At 38.1% G+C, this 17,397-nt stretch overlaps 2 protein-coding genes across 2 annotated transcripts; one reads left to right on the top strand and one right to left on the bottom strand.

The window, feature by feature from the left end:
- etfa (electron transfer flavoprotein subunit alpha) lies at window positions 1–8,518 on the bottom strand. The gene is made up of 12 exons (XM_042412768.1): window positions 8,396–8,518; window positions 6,209–6,358; window positions 5,859–5,940; window positions 5,414–5,496; window positions 5,000–5,099; window positions 4,647–4,757; window positions 4,330–4,431; window positions 4,014–4,082; window positions 3,845–3,927; window positions 2,403–2,468; window positions 1,897–1,977; window positions 1–508 (listed from the first exon to the last, which is right to left on the bottom strand). The coding sequence occupies exons 1-12, from the start codon at window positions 8,432–8,434 to the stop codon at window positions 473–475; spliced, it is 1,002 nt and encodes a 333-aa protein (XP_042268702.1). The 5' UTR covers window positions 8,435–8,518; the 3' UTR covers window positions 1–472.
- Window positions 8,519–10,937: 2,419 nt separating this feature from the next.
- isl2a (ISL LIM homeobox 2a) lies at window positions 10,938–15,283 on the top strand. The gene is made up of 6 exons (XM_042412646.1): window positions 10,938–10,995; window positions 11,465–11,654; window positions 12,006–12,265; window positions 12,831–13,117; window positions 14,299–14,466; window positions 15,131–15,283. The coding sequence occupies exons 1-6, from the start codon at window positions 10,938–10,940 to the stop codon at window positions 15,245–15,247; spliced, it is 1,080 nt and encodes a 359-aa protein (XP_042268580.1). The 3' UTR covers window positions 15,248–15,283.
- The last annotated feature ends 2,114 nt before the right edge of the window (window positions 15,284–17,397 follow it).

Genomic DNA, 17,397 nt, shown 5'->3' on the forward strand with positions numbered 1-17,397 from the left:
TGAGAATGAGAGTTGTCAATTTAATACATTTTCCAAGAGCATCTCAGAAAACTACACATCCTCTAGCTTAACATGAACAATTAACATCTCACAGTCTAACAGAAAGAGTTCCCGAGACAAATTGAGTGTTCCCAAACACGGCCTTTACTGTACCTGAAAGTATAATGCAAATTACAACTGTACTACTGGAGGAATATAAATAACCTCCTCCCAAAAGGCAAGTACAACTTAGTACAATTTGTTGACATTTAACACTTGTGTATATAAAAACTGGCATTTATTTCTAAATTAAGAATGTTCTGATGCCAGCCAGAGAGAAGATTTCGACAGTGAAGTTATTTATGCACACAGATGTTTGCAGCTTCATAAAATCTGTTAAGGCAAGGCTGTGGGTTCCTGTGGTCACTCTCTGAATTCTTCTTGTTGTAGGCCACAGATGCACGATAGAAGCTTGGTGATGCTTTGTTCTTCCTCACTTGCTCAGTGCTTCAGTCATCTCAGGAACAGCCTGAAGAGAAAACAGAACATACTTGAATAGAAAATTTGGCCAAAAATCACTTTTAACTCAGCAAATATTTTCTGTTAAGTGTATTTGCTGCATAGTTTAAAACTCAAACTACATGTTTGTAAATGCTCCAGTGTACTTTTAAATGAATCACTGGTTAACTAAACCTAGAAACACTGAGGAAATCATTTAAGCACAAAATTGAAGTTGAAGCCATTTCAAGTCTGCATTAATAAGTGCTGCAACCACTTGAAATATTTCCAGGCTTTACATGCAGGGATTAATGTTTGCCGGCGCCTGACATTTTCATCCCCAGCTTATTCCATAAAATAAAGATTGATGAGTTTATTACACAAATATCATGCATGCTGCTGCTTATGGTATAAATGAGCGCACGGTCTTTCATCTGAGATTTATCAAGGCCGCAGCTGGCTGTGAGCAAACAGACATTTATCACAGTGTTTGCGAGGTTGATGAATGCAGAGCGAGACTCTACAAGGGAGGCATCTGGCTTGTAAACAAACATACTGATAATGCCGGCCATGTAGTTTTAAAGAAGACAAATTCCGAAAGCTTTTGTAGTAAATATGAAAATTATTCAAATGCTTTTCTTTCTGAGTCAAGCAACTTCAGAACTGAGTCATCAGTCACTGCCTGAGTTAGTCCGAGGTATCACTTGTCCATTTGGGGGAAAAAGTAGAAAGCCCATCCATTTTAATCAGCTATCTGAGGAGTGATCACATGTAAGATGATCTCGCCCAGTAGGTCACAACTCTGCTGCCACTAGCTATTATTACTAATCACTTCTACAGAGTTTGTCAGGACACCTGGGCTGCTCAGGCACTACTGAGGGGCTAAATAAAACATAACCAACAGGACACACATGAAAATATAACCTACTAGCCTTTCACAAGCAGCACTGGACTCAAGTGTTAGTCATGCCAACATGCCTGGCTCACTATCTCTGAGTACCAGCTAAACACAAGAAAGCAACTAGGCGTGTAAAAGGCCTTGGCAAGTAGAAGCTGAGTACATAACTGCAGCCGTCTTTTAAGTAACTATTTGATCACTTCTTATATAGTCTGAGATGCTAATGTGTTTCTCTTGTAGCAGCAAGCTCCGGCCACAACTATCCTCTGATTAATTCAAGACCTTAATAATTTAACAGTTGCACATTTCCATTAGGTGGAATAAGGCATCGTGCAAAATTTATCAGCGAGAAAGCAAATGTTATCTTCTGACTGTCACTCTGGACTCTTCGCTATCAAAACATACAGTACAAGTCCATAGAATAAGTGCTTGTGTGGTGTTTTGGCCTCACTGCTTTGTTATTGTTTCCTCTTGTAGGATCATAGTGACATAAGTGTGCTATATCAATCGCAGACGCTCACCTTGAAAAGATCAGCTACCAAGCCATAGTCAGCCACCTGGAAAATCGGAGCCTCTGGGTCCTTGTTGATAGCAACAATAGTCTGAATAAAAAAAAGAACATGTTTAATACCTCGTACACAATAAAATAATGAACAAACTGCCTCGAATGTTAGCTTAACTGCTCTTTGTCTTCTGCTTAGCAAAAAACAGATTGTCCAAACAAAAATAGAAGTTAGACTTAATGCAGAATGTCACAGAAATGTGAAGTTTTATGGTTTGAAACGTTCTCCAAGAATAGCAAAACATTTGGTTCTTAATGGTAAACAATACAACTACATCTAAACGTGGCAAGGGGTATGATTACCCGAGTTATTGGGTTTGTGGGTGCTGTTTGCACTTCATGTGTACATGCAGGCAGAGCATACAACCTCAACTTTTAACTTCATGTAGCACCAATGGCCTTTATAGCAAGGCAACATCTGTTTTTACAAAGTTTACACAAATATCTGGGACCAAACTTGCTTACCTTGCTATCTTTCATTCCAGCCAGGTGCTGAATAGCTCCAGAGATACCAACAGCGATGTACAACTCCTGTGGACATGAACAGAACAACCAGACAAGTATTACTTGCTTGTAAACATGACGTTTAAAGTCAGGCCCTTGGAAAAGTACACCTCAGAACTGCGGTACAGCAGAGCTGACTGATGGTATAATGACCATGGCCGTGTAATCTATTAGAGCGTTCTGGGGTGAGTGCACAAAGGGTCAGCCGTCCTCGCATCTCCACAAACCCGCTGGGAAAACCCATCTCTGGCTCTCAGTTTAATGCACTGCCATATGAATATTTCAGTGTTCATTTAATGTTGCAGCTTAAGTGTCGGAGGAGCAGAGAATGAGCACAATGGTATCTCAGAAAATGTATAAAGCACTCTATAGCCATAAAAACCAGACAATAACCGCTAAATCTGCTATTTGGCATTCTTACATTAACAATTTAGAGAGCATTAAGTATCCCCCATGTGATTATAAGAACTCATACAGGGCAGTCCAAGCAAAGTGCTTTTTGTCATTCCAACTGGTCAAATCTTTCACTAAAATACCTTAAGACACTTAATATTTGTGTGGGTTATCTAGTGTCTTCTTTACATAAAGTGTAGCAGCATATTCAACCTTTAATAATCATTTAACAGGGGAAAAGATTGTTGTTTTTATGATCATTTTATAACTATGGTCCAATACTGCCAAACTGTTTCTTATCACTGACACATCTGCTCAGCTGCAACATCTGACAGTTTTGATTAGTGAACAGAATAACCATCTGTAAACATCACAGTCAGATGTCTTTAAACCATGATTCCACTAAATTTAGTGATAAATTATATTTTCATCAGCATAGAAAATGTATTACTTTACAAGCATACATGTTTTAAATATGTTAATCCTTCATTTGATTGAATATACTTAACATTTTCAGATTGGTAGGTGAAAAAGACAAGCCGAATTTTAATTATATTTAATTAACTTAGCCAAATTCGACAAGCTTGTCATAACATTTGGAAAATTCAATTTGGACAGTCTGGCCTGGTCTGAGCCTTTGACCAGACATCCCGTGCACTCTGCTTTAATGGATCAGCTAAATCATTTAGGGCCCTAAATGTGCCATCAAGTACATTTTGTAGGGCCTAATGTGTGGATAATCATAGCTGGGGTAACCTCGCTGACTCACATAATGGGAAGTTAACCTTTTTACAGGTCAGAGCTGATCATACTGAATTGCAAGCTTGCTGTGTAAAGGCAAACTGGCATTTATCAAGAGCAACGGATCTGTGCACTCTTACACTGTAATTGAGCTCGAGTGTTGCAGTCTTTAAACATGTTTTTCAATGCAACTATTCACATTTTGCTGTTTGAAAATGTTCCATTTTAATTTTCTTCATTTGATATATTTACAAAAAGGAACAACTTACCGGTGCTACAATCTTGCCTGTCTGTCCAACCTGCAAATCATTTGGGACATACCCAGCATCCACTGCAGCTCTGGATGCACCAACTGTAAAAAAAATAAATAAATAAAAAAACCAAGCACACCAGTAATCAATAACACAAAATGATGTTCCCATACTACTAGTGTCTAACCTGCAGCATTCATTTTGTCAGCAAGGTCATAGAGCAGCTTGAAGTTATCTCCACTCTTCAAGCCCCTTCCTGGGAAAAGAAAATGACAAGCGCAGATGAAGAAACACACAACCCCGACCCCAAGTCTACAAAATAGGATAATTAGCAGATTTAGATTGTTCTAGTGTAAAAGATACAGTCCAACCTGTAGTAGAGCAATGCACAAAAAACAAAAAAAATAGCATTGCAAACAAATTAATATTTCAGAAAATCGGACATTGACACTGTGACGTTGCTTTGGCCATAACTTGTAATTCAACACAATGAGATTTCACACCTCCTGACACCACAACCTTGGCGCTGGTCAACTCTGGACGGTCACTCTTTGTCAGACTTTGTTCCAGCCATTCAGAAAGTCCGGCAGGAGAAGAAGCAGCCACTGCAGATCAGAGGATCATCAATGACAAGTAAGATAACTGTATCAAAAACATATATATTGGTAATGATAAACAAATAACATTTGTAGAAGTACTGTATCGTTATTTTTTATACCATAAAACAACGTCAAATGTGGCTTTAACATCCATAATATGAAGTCATTTCTTAACATTTACTGTAACAGTGCTCTCTGGATGAATCAGTAAGCTACTGTACCATCTTCTGATGCAGCACTTCCTCCCTCTGTTGAAGCTGCCTCGAAGGACGTTCCTCTGACGGTGAAGACCTTGACGGCCTCATTACATTTCACAGTGCTGAGAGCATTTCCTATATAATATACATATTATTAAAAAAGTAGCAATGCAAACCTGACAGAGCAAAATCCTGCTGCAAAAACTGAGCAGTGTTTTAAGTTACAGCTGTGTTTGTATAATTGAAGTCTGTCACAAATGCAGTTAAAATGATTCTGTAATGTTTCTACTGAAGAGTATCAATAATAGTCAAGAATTATGAGAAAAATAAAAAAAACCTCAATTGTCTCTATATTATAATATAATAACAAGGCTTACCAGCATAGATGGTTCTGACAAAAGTATCTGGAGACTTGATCTCAATAATATCTGAAATTGGGGCAACATCTAGCTTGGCGGCCACTCTGGGAAGCAGGTTCTGCAGAACAAAATGATGAATGAACATGAAAATATGCAGAGATCGTACATGAGGATTTAAAGAATAAAAAGAAGAAACAAGGGTTGTAGTTGATAGCTGATAAAATATTGTCGGCTAACAGATAATGGGTACAAAGAGTTTGGTGGATTGTTGGAAATTTGGCAAAAATGTAGTCAAAATCAACACTTAAATTGATTTTGACATTTCAGAATAATTCTAGGAATGCGGTGGAACAGAAACTCATGTAGAATATAAAGGCATTTCTAGATATATTAATGCCAACTACACAGGCACTGCTCTTGTCTGTGCCTCACCTTTCCAAAGGCAGATGCACCAGCACAGATGTGGGTGAAGTTGAATTGCTTTTGTGTTGCCAAGATGAGTGGAGTCAACTCCTCTGTGGAACAAGAGAGCAGCAGGGTTGTTTTTTACCAAGTAAGCCAAAGCAAAAAAAAAAAAAAAAAAAAAAATCAGGTGGCCTGAAGGTCAGAAAGTCAGCTCATGCCAACAGGTTCAAGCCACCATAAACATGTGAACTAAAATATGAGATCAAGTGACAAACAATCGTTCAGTGAGTACTGTTCATATGCCCCAAAGCAAGCCACATCCCCAACATGAGCAGCTGTAAATATGCCCAAAATCTCAAATTTGAAAAAAGCTATTAACATTAAATATTATAACATGCTCAATATTAAACATGCTCAGTATATCTTTGCTGAGTGACTACAAGCTTAATCAGGTTGCTTTTGTGTTACATACCTGGAAGAGCACCTTTGAAACAATCATTTTGAACCACCAGAACCTTCTTCACACCCTGTACTTTGCTGATTTCCTCTACGACCTGAGAAGACAGAAAACCACATGATGTATCCAGGCTACTGCACTGATGCCATTCTAATATCTTCATGCACATGTATATTATGCTACAACAATTGCTATTCAGTGTTTTAATTCACCATATGTAGCAGTGACATGCATCTGGTCAAATGACAGGTAGTGAAGGGACAAGCAAACTTACTACTCTTACTCTTAACAGCCGAAATAACTTTGAAATAATATCACAAATCTGGAAAGCCCTCGAGCAGGTCAGTCTCAAAAGCTTTTCCTACCTTTGCACAGTTTGTTCCTGCAACCAGACAAGACACGTCACCACCCAACTTGTTAGCGGCAGTGATGGTATTGAGTGTAATAGGGGTCAGTTTTTCATTGTTGTGCTCCGCAACCACCAAGGTGCTCTGAAACCTTTTGAGGAGACCAGTCTGTTGGAGAAAATGTCAACATCTCAGTCAGTATACAAGACATGTCTGTTTGGTGGTGTTGCCTGTTAGATCAGCTGTCATATTTGAGACAGGTTATGAAGACATTGTTCACAACATTCTCAGACTTAAGTTGGGCAATGTATCAAATATTTTACACTGTAATCATGTTTACTTAACCTTAAGACATATTGTTGTCTTAATTATCAAAACAATCAATTTCTATGTTAAACTTACTAATGATTTCTGAGCTGCAATGATTAGTCAGTTAATCAATTAATCAATCAGCAGATAATTAACCAGCACTTGATTGAATAATTGTTTTTAGTAATTTTTAAGAAAAAAAAGTAAAAATTTGTTTACTATAATGCGAATGAATATTTTCTGGTTTCTTTGATAATAAACTGCATATCGTTGACTGTTTGACTGGACAAAACAAAACATAGGAGGATGTCACCTTGGGCTCTGGGAAACAGTGATCAGCATTTTACACCATTTTCTGACATTTTATAGATCAAACAAGTAACTAACTAAACCAAATAATAATCAACAGATTATCAATAATGAAAATTAATCATTAGTTGCAGCCCTACTGGGATCCATGATAACATTTGCATGTTCGTATGAGGATGTCCAGGGGTCTATTCCATAAAGCAGGTTTAACAAACACTAAGCCTAACCCTGAACTCTGAGTTCAGAAATGGAAAACGCTGAGTTTTCAGTTCCAGGACAGCCGATCAGAGTTTGTTCAATCAACTCTGAATGTGTTCACAAGCATGTGAGTGGTGACTGGAAAAAGCCACCATCAAAGGAGCTCTGATACTACAATTCACTATGGCAACAGGTAAATAAAAGGCAGAGCCTCTATTTTCATCCAGAGGAGGTGGAAACTTTAATGCGTGTGTATGCCTACTGTGCACAAAATCTTTTAAAAAAAACAACACAGCAGCAATGATGGAGACTGAGTTGGAGTTGAGAAAAGTGTCAATAAGTTAGCACAATAAAGTTGTATTCAGTGTAGACCATTAATTCATCATCTACCAGGCTTGAATTTATTTAATGGCTGATAAAGTGGTTGCATCTTAATGTATATTAGGCTGTACATTACATTTTGAATACATTTATGTATTTACTCAATTTTAATCCAACGAGGACAAAACACAGGGGGCAGCAACTGAAGATGAAAAATATAGCTAAAGATTGAAAAGCGATTAAAACCACTTTCTGGAATACATTCCAGGATATTGATTTGCTTGTATTGTCATATTGTCCAGCTCTCTGATCTATTTGATCAAGCAGTGTTCGCTTTACTAATCAAGAGTTGTACCCTGGTTAAGGCATACTATACACGCAGTCTCAGCTTATATGTGCAAATGTGAATCCAATTTTTGTGTGAGGGGAGTTGTACACGTAGGTTAGTGGGCAAACAATCTGCAATGCAACCTCTGAAAAAGCAGAATCAGGTTCTGTCACAACCAAACAGGATGATACCAGCTTCATCTGGACATGACTGAATATTATCAGTTATTGCAGGTCATTCAAAGTCAAGAAAATAGAGAAAAAACATAAAATACCGACCTGCAATCTTATTAAATACTGGAATATATCTCACGGGATGTTACATACTCTTGGTAACACTTTGTAAACACCTTCAGCGTCAATGACAATGGAACAGTTTCATAACTTTAGTTTACGAGGTTTCATAACCACTGCGCTAGCTATGCTAACACCAGCTAGCATTAGCTCAAAAACAAAAACACTGTTACCTTGTAGCTATATCAAGTGTCTTTGAACAATGTATATATGTAAAGTTAATGTCAGAATAAGGCAACTAACGCTGCCACGTTGCTGTTAATTGAAAATATCACCACGGTTTGCAAGAAGATCGTGACTTGTGTGGCTAAATTAGCTGGACAACTGGCCAGCTAGCAGCTGCTGCAAGAAACAAGTCAGATAACTGACGTTTTTCATGTCACTATGCTATAACGGATCAACACAATATCTATGCAGGTTGTTAAATTGTAACTGTCATACACTTACCAAGTGTCTCAGGTTTGTTTTGCTCAGAGCTCTGTTCATCTTGGACTCTTGTTGTTGCTTGTTCTTCAAAGATGCAGAGACAGAACTGTGCCAAAGGTCGTCTGACGTTTCACAAGAGTTCTCGCGAGATTACAACGACCAATAATAATGGTCAGATTTTAGTTCTCATCTCGCCCATAAAAATAATTTTAAACTTTCTGTTAAAGATATTATAATATATTTTGAATGTACAGACCCTACATTTGATTTTATTGTTAATGTGATGATTATAACAGGTAAGTTTTTATTCACAAATGTATGAGTTTTTTTGGAGAAATTACCATTATTTTCTCTGTTCCTTCATGATTTCGCATATTTTTTAAAACTCTCTAAAATATCTTCAAAACAGAAAGAGTATATGTTCAATCGATTATTATAATTAAATTAGAATAATTTAATATATCTATTCACTGTACTTTTTTTTTTTTTTTAAAATATTACTTTATGTATATTTTGTATTTCCTGTTACAAGACCTGATTGTAATTTCAATGCAAAATGGTTAACATCTGGACTGTGATGAAGTGGAATCTGTTATGATAAATAAAGTTTCCAAAAAAAAAAAAAAAAAAGATCAATATGGTAACTCTCTCTCTCTCTCTCTCTCTCTCTCTCTCTCTCTCTCTCTCTCTCTCTCTCTCTCTCTCTCTCTCTCTCTCCGATATTCATATATGTAATATTAATTGCAAAAAAATATTTTAAAACAAACAGTAGCTTGATGCTTTATGATAAAAAAAACACACGGATGCATTCACGATTCATTACATTCATAAGTTCTTCTATGAGTGAAATTATGTTCAGTTACTCCTTCAGAGACAAAATAAAATAGGAAAGACAAACATCTCGCTGTTTTTCAGCCTATTTTAGTTCTTCTGACTAATCTCTTCATGCTGAGTTACAGCTGCTGTGTTTGTCTTTTTAAAAACAGTAACCCAGTAACAGTACAAGCCAAAAACTATTCAAGCCTTCTCATAAATACTACTGATACACATATAATAACAAATATGTGATAAATCAACTAGATGTGAAAGTGTCCTGTAAGAGTGATAGCCTATACTTTTTTGGATGTCACAATTGTTAATAAATCCATCCCTCGATGTGTGCTTTAGAGTTTTAAATTCTTATAACTACAAAACTAAAATAAAAACAAGATGAGACGTGTATGTGTATTTGGGGACATAAGTGCAAAAGATTTTCTGGATTGTTGGATATTAATAAACTTGTTTGAAAAGTTTTAATAATACAGACATTTAAGCATATGGCATTTTGTGTTTTCACGTTTGTGTAAAGGGGCAAAGAGAAGATAAAGAAAGACAAATATAAACCTTACTGTACGTGCCTCATCATTTGCTCTGACTTTCATAAATTTGAACACAAATCACATGTGTTTAAAACATCAGTGTTCTCTTCTTGACTGATTCACTGATTCATAAGGTTTATCTGAAGTTCACTTAAAACTGAGATTAGATCATGTATTTAATGTAGACAAACAGCAATCTTATTTATGCCAGGGCTATCAACCACCAAACATATGAATTTCAAGTGCAAGTTTCCACGAATTAATGAATAATCCATTTACAAAAGAAAAAAAAAAATCTGTTTCTAAATAGTTCAGCTCATTTTTCGCTGTGTGGGTCAATCATCTCTATATTGATACTTCATCCAGTAGAGGGCTCTCTAGAGTGAGAATATTAGTGAACTATTACAGTATTTCAAAGAAAACAAAAACTAATTTAAATAGTTTTTCACAACCAGACACTTTACATCAAACAATTAATGATAATAACAATAATACTTGTAATACTACGACTAATAATAATCATGATAATACTAAGGAGAACAAGAAAAATACTAATAATAATGTATTCGTCACAATTATAATGAAAATGATCATCAGTAATACATTTTCTTTACATTTACATTTATTTTAGCATTTTGGGGAAAATACATAGGCTACTATGATGAGAAAAAAAAGAAAAAAAAAACTAAACAAAAACACAATATCATAGAAAGATAATCATAAGGTTACCATAAACTTACTGAGAAGTATACACACAAATATTATGAGTCCATACATGTTGAGAGAAATAAAGGAAATAACAGCAATACGATCTAAATTCACATTTGAGTATCACACACACAGTGTCTATGATTATACTGCGAGTCAACGGGGACAATTGCTTTCAGTGAGGAAATACAGATGCAGGCAGCCCTCTATCATCAGAAGATTAAAAAAAAAAACTCTCACAGCCAGTTCAAGAAGCCAAAGGAAGGGGCCAAAGGAAGGGGAAAAAACAGAGCAGGGGTCCGGGAGGAGATTTGCATGGCACCCTCTCCCCTGACCCACAGAAGTCCAGGTTTGCAGACGTCACTGGTCGAGGATCTTTGTTTTCTCTCCACCTCTCGGTGGAGGAATACAAGTTTATCATCCAGCCAGGGACGGGACGGTCTCCTCTCCCGCTCCTCTCCTCCATCTATCGGCTTGCACTGGGCTTTTTTTCCTGTATGGTGGATATCCTGCTCAATACTTCTTTCTTGGATGATATGGGGGATCATTCAAAAAGTAAGATATTCCTCTTTCTGCTCTTGTATTGTCATTCCGGCGCTTTATTGTGAGCTTTAAATTTCACTTTTATATCACACCCGGCGTGTAGTCTTGAATTTGATGATTAGTCGCTCGATTAATTTCGATTTTTGCAGAATAATGTAGAAAGCTGCAACTAAGGCATGATCACAGTCTTGCCCTAACTAAAAATCTGTTTAATATTCATATAATATCCTTATCATAACTTCACTGTCATATGTGGTGTTCATGCGTCCATGCAGTATGGTTACTTGGTGGTATTTTTAGCTCATGTGGCCTCACTATAATAATTCATCAATATTCTTGGAAGGACTTACATGTTTGTTGTGATACCTGCACAACATTTTCTCTCCTTAAGGTGAAAGGGTGAAGGGGGTTTAACAGGGATGTCATGGGGATTAAAAGAGCGCACACAGGGTTGCATTAATGCATTCCCCCCCTCACACAGAGAAGTCGGGAATCGCAATGTGTGTGGGCTGTGGAAGTCAGATACACGACCAGTACATCCTGAGAGTCTCCCCGGACCTGGAGTGGCATGCAGCCTGCCTAAAGTGCGCAGAGTGCAGCCAGTACCTGGACGAGACCTGCACTTGTTTCGTCCGAGACGGAAAGACTTACTGTAAAAGAGATTATGTAAGGTAGGAGTTCAACAGAATTTATTATTTTTACTTTCTTTTCATTTTAAGAGGCCCTGTGTTGGGTTGATGAAAAGATAGTAGAGGTTACATACAACTGAGATGATATGAAGTATAATAATAGCCACAGATTCCTATTCAATCGCAAATAAACGTGCGTAAAATGTGCACCATAGAGCTGAATCAGTTTTGTGTTCCATGCATTCAGTAGTTAATTATCTTATAGTGAATCACGCTCAGGGTTCTTTGTGATTCTTTTCTTTGGATCTTGAACTGAGATCCACATCATTCAACAACTTTTTTGAGGGGGGCCACTGCTACATGAGACCAACACTCCTCCGTGCTCCATTTCAGGCTATTTGGCATCAAATGTGCAAAGTGTAACATGGGCTTCTGCAGCAGCGACCTGGTGATGAGAGCCCGGGACAATGTGTATCACATGGAGTGTTTTCGGTGCTCGGTGTGTAGCCGACACCTCCTGCCGGGGGACGAGTTCTCCCTGCGGGATGACGAGCTGCTGTGTCGGGCGGATCACGGCTTGCTGGTGGATCGGGCCTCTGCAGGGAGCCCGCTAAGCCCCGGGAACATTCACTCCAGACCGCTGCACATCTCAGGTTTTTATCCTTACAACATCATACTAAAAAAATATGTCGATAGGCCTGAATCGTGCTATTATTATTATTATTATTATTATTATTATTATTATTATTATTATTATTATTATTATTATTATTATTATTATACGTTTGTTAATATGCTTGCTTATTTTTCTTGCAAACGTTTCGGTCATTTTTAGGCTAAATTTGAACAAAGTCAGCTGAATAATAACAGAAATAACATCTTTTGTGCGTATTTTTTGCGCATTTTGGGGGGCAAGTAGGTATTGTGTTAGGCCTGTAGAAAGACCTGACCTGTAGCCTACAAATCACAGCCTAGCCCTGGGCTACACATACAGTCTGTAAAGATTAAAATCTAATCTCTCTATGGCAGTAGTGACTATACAGTAGCATAATGTTATTATGAATTTATATTGCCTAATATTGCCATAAGAACCGCAGACTGTGATCATTTTAAATCTATAGGCCATTTGTTATTTTTTATACTTTGGGACTATAATTTCTTATAGGCTTACAACATTTATTTATTCATCTAGTTATTGAGGTTTTTCATTTTCTTCAGAATCAGTTTCGGTTCGGCATCCTCCTCATCACCGGAACCACGTCCACAAGCAGTCCGAGAAGACCACCCGGATCCGGACAGTGCTGAATGAGAAGCAGCTCCACACCCTAAGGACCTGCTACAACGCCAACCCGAGGCCGGACGCTCTGATGAAGGAGCAGCTGGTGGAGATGACCGGCCTGAGCCCCAGGGTCATCCGCGTTTGGTTTCAGAACAAACGTTGCAAAGACAAGAAGAAGTCCATCCTGGTGAAGCAGCTCCAGCAGCAGCAGCACAGCGACAAAACTGTGAGTTCATTTAGTTTCTCCGGTCATGGCAGCACTGAAAAACAAATGAATTCAATTATCATTTCTCAGTAGTCACGTACATTGAAATGAAATGACCAGAAACAGTGCACTTGCAGAATAAACAATTTAAACGAACTTAACTAAAAATATAAGATTACTAAAAATATATTTAGCAAATATACTCAGAAATCTTCAGAAACATAAAGTAAAGGAATTATATAAATACGCACAAGTGCACAAGAAGTGTAAACGTCCTCAAATAGCAGCAAAGGTAAACATGAGGTAGTGCAGTGAGTTTGCAGTAAGGCATTTTGCTGTTGCGAAAGTGACTGATGCAGCAAGGACATACTGGTCTGATGCATTTTTGGCAACTCTTGCATAGTTTAGGCCTATTTCATAATTGTGCAGTACTCATATTTACTGTCACTCTTGCCCCACAAAAGCTGTGATTAATTCCCACTTCACTTAATTAGCCTACAAAAAATATGGAAAACGAAACAGGCTGTTGATGTACTTCAACCAGAGGGAAAAACCATGGCAGGATGAAGAATAATTTGATGTCTATTATTATGTTTCTGATATATATGTTCTGATATATATATTTCTGATATTTAGGCGTGATCAAATAAATGCTATTTGGATTGATAATTGTGAATAAAAAGCCAGAAAATGAAATAATTCTTTACACAATAACGAGTGTAAAGAATCAGCATTTCAGTATTTCTGACAGTCTCAAACGCTGCTTCTTCGTCTTTATTATATTTCCGGTTTCATTCACTGTTTTTTTATTAAATAAATCAGAAAAAATGAATTTTGTATTTCGGGCAGATGATTTGCTAGAGCAGACCGAGTTAAAGTCATGTTATCCAACTTCTACAGAATTAAATTTGAGCTATTTTACAGACTCATGTAAATGTAACTTATTACATGTACATGATTATCACAGTAGCTACTTTGTGGTCATACGTGTCAATATTTTTTCGGACAATTTTCGTTTGTTGTCCAACAAAGTTGACTTAATTGGTTCCTTCATAATGACAGAAAATGTCAATACATTTAACCAACATCCTTTACCCTCTCCTACCCTCTCCTGTGACTGTATAACATAATATTCTTCATCCTGAAGTGACTGAACTCGTTCACTGGACGATATTTGTGCTAATTGAGTGTTTCTCCTGCAGAATCTGCAGGGCCTGACAGGCACACCTCTGGTGGCAGGCAGCCCGATCCGCCACGACAACACCGTGCAGGGGAATCCTGTGGAGGTGCAAACATACCAGCCACCGTGGAAAACCCTCAGCGACTTCGCCCTGCAGAGCGACCTGGACCAGCCCGCCTTCCAACAGCTGGTAAGATCACATCAATTACATTCTAGTAAATAGAGGATATATTATGTTAAGATAATACAATACTATTGGTAAGATGAATTTATAATAGAAGAAGAAAGAATTGAGATGTCAGTCTAATCGAGACGTTTTGTAACGGTGATGATGATGATGATGAGCTTCATTCTGTAAGAAAAACCCCCCAACTTAATTCATCTGAAAGGGTATCACAACGTTATAGCTTGGAATTTGATTCAACTTACTATATCGACGCCTTTATTTCACAAGATTCAAGTGCAAACAAGCTGTTTCTTGTGTCAAACGGTTTATCAGCCTTGTAGGCCCCCACGTGGAGGCACTTGATATGCTGATGAGGTCCGGGGAGATTTACAAGAATGCTACAGTCATGCAGGAAAAACCCCATGTTGTGTATTAATTTTAATAGATAATAATTTGGATAAATAAAAAACATGACAATTATTTCCACATCATTTTGAAGATCCCCTCAGACTCTTGAGAATTCAATGAGCACATTCACATAACTCGCTGACATCTCTTTAACTGGGGGTTCATGAGAAGTTTATACAGAGACTGACATATGCTGCAACAGACCATAAATCACTTTTATTTAAAGTCACGTGCTCCTGCTGATTTGACTCCTTCCGCCTCCTCCCGCCTCCTCCTGCAGGTGTCTTTCTCTGAGTCGGGCTCGCTGGGCAACTCCTCGGGCAGTGACGTGACCTCCCTGTCGTCGCAGTTACCGGACACACCGAACAGTATGGTGCCAAGTCCAGTGGACACGTGAGGAGGCTTCCTCAACCACCCTCCCATCCCTCACTGAGGTCAGCTGGAGCCCCCCTCTTCCCCTACCCCCCTAACCCCCACCCCGAGCGCGCGCCCGCGTCCTCTGAAGTCACGCGCAGAGACCTCATAGAATATAGCAGAGACATTCAATCAAGAAAAAAAACACGAATAAAGGACCAGGATGGATTATGTTCCAGGATATATGTCTAGACTCGAGGATTGGAGGTCTGACTATTCCCTTTACTGTTAGGCATTTTAGCTCACTGCCTTGCTCAAGGACACTACGGCAGCTGTTGATGGACATTTTGCTGGCGGGGCTGCTAGATATGGGACACCTTTGCTGTGTATACAGTGATGCCATTGCCTGGACTGGACATATGTGTTGTGGGATTCAAACATGTGAGCCTGTATTTTAGACCTCTGAACGTTAAAGCTTACAGTGTGTTTATCTGGAACCCGGAGTACAAGCTGTGTAGATGTGCATGATTTGTAAGTTTCAGTATCGACTCTTGTAAATTAATGAAACAGGAAGAGATGCGCGTTGTTGGCGTTTTCTCCGGAAAATAAGTTATTATTACTATTTATTATGAGGACAGACATAGCCGATCTTATCAATAAAACAATAGTTCTAATTGATTATTGCATGCAAACATTTGTTCCCAAAACATTCAGAGCATATTATGGAAACGCATCTGCTGCTTATAATGCTTGTTTATGAGTGGAGGCAAGAGGTTTAGACTGTATTCAGACTTTTATTAAGACTAATTCAGTAAACACCCATTATTAAAAAAAAGAAAGAAAAAAAAGACATCTTTGGGCATGTTGCTCAGATTTTTTGGATGTCCTTCAGACTCAGTGAGCTGCAAGTTTGAGATCACAAAAACCCTCAGGTACTAAATCTGGGAAAACCTGCTAATATTTAAGGCTGCTCAGTTTCTGATGCCTGGCAAGATATTATTAACCATGCAGCCTCTGTGTCACAGGTCACTGAATCAGACACAATAGGCTGAGGTCAGATTAATTTTTTAAATATATATAATATATGGCCTCCGAGTCGCCTGGGCCTAAGCACATTTAGCATAATGTTTTGTTCCCATTATAGTGATGAAATGATTAAAAAAAAAAAAGATCTTATTTGGACAAATGTCATAGTCAGCCATACCAACCTGAGGCCCGTGGTTACAAGTCTAGACAGAGGCCAGGCAGCGGCGGCCCCTTATCTGCATCTGGCATCACCTGCAAAGGATACACTGAATGGACCCACAACAAAACCTGCAGCCGCACAGCGCTGAGGGGACTCCCAGCCTGCGGACGCATCCTGGCGTGCCTTGAGTTTATTTTCGTTCCAATAGGAATCCTGATCGGCAAATAGCCGCTGGACAAGAAAGCATGCAGGTCAAGCCGGTACTGACACACAACACCTCAACAATTTGTTTGGGAGGATCGGCTTTTATCAGTCAAGGAAGCAGAGTCTCATTGAAATTCAAAATCCTGTTAAGTCTTTTTAGACATGCTGATACAGCTACTAAATCTTTAAACTGCCTGTAAGAGATACGACAGTGAATTTAAGAAGGACAATGTTACTTAGAAAAATATTAGACAAAGCTTTCTAATGATAAGCATTAAACCCCAAAAATTACATTCGTGTAAAATAGTGTCATATAAGACGGTGTTTGAATTTGAATAGGGATGAGTTTTCATCAAAGCTTGAAATATTCAATAACTCACAAATTTTCAACATTAAAACTGCCTTTAAACAGAAACTTGACAAGCTGGAAGAGGCAATATTTTTAAATTTGAGGTTATTTTTTCCCTTTTCACACTGCCAAATGTATTTAACTGGTTTATAAACTCTGCCTAAAACATCCACTTTGATGGTCAGAAGTGCAGAAATAGGAGGCAGCACTGATGTTGTAGTGATGGAATATTACAATAACAAACGCTATCAATATATTTTGGAATATCCATTATGCACCAATTAATACACTTCCAATAATCAGTGCACGGCCGGAACAGGAGGAGATGGGTTCTTTGGTGGTGTCCAAAACTGGATTCAAAAGTTCTTTAAAATAGTGTCAGTGTGTGTAAAACACTTCCTATTCATGTTTCTTGAAAATTCAATAATGGTATTTGTTTTCTGCAATTAGCATT

This window comes from Thunnus maccoyii, chromosome 5 (assembly GCF_910596095.1).
Source record: "Thunnus maccoyii chromosome 5, fThuMac1.1, whole genome shotgun sequence".
NCBI lineage: Eukaryota > Metazoa > Chordata > Actinopteri > Scombriformes > Scombridae > Thunnus > Thunnus maccoyii.

Bases quoted from the DNA above. Each gene is read 5' to 3' on its own strand.
- isl2a (XM_042412646.1), top strand. From the start codon at position 10,938: ATGGTGGATATCCTGCTCAATACTTCTTTCTTGGATGATATGGGGGAT. The intron at 10,996-11,464 runs GTAAGATATTCC...CCCCTCACACAG, and splicing joins TATGGGGGATCATTCAAAAA to AGAAGTCGGGAATCGCAATG. The intron at 11,655-12,005 runs GTAGGAGTTCAA...GCTCCATTTCAG, and splicing joins TGTAAAAGAGATTATGTAAG to GCTATTTGGCATCAAATGTG.
- etfa (XM_042412768.1), bottom strand. From the start codon at position 8,434: ATGAACAGAGCTCTGAGCAAAACAAACCTGAGACACTTG. The intron at 5,941-6,208 runs GTAGGAAAAGCT...CTGTCTTCTCAG, and splicing joins CAGGAACAAACTGTGCAAAG to GTCGTAGAGGAAATCAGCAA. The intron at 4,758-4,999 runs GTAAGCCTTGTT...TATATTATATAG, and splicing joins TGTCAGAACCATCTATGCTG to GAAATGCTCTCAGCACTGTG.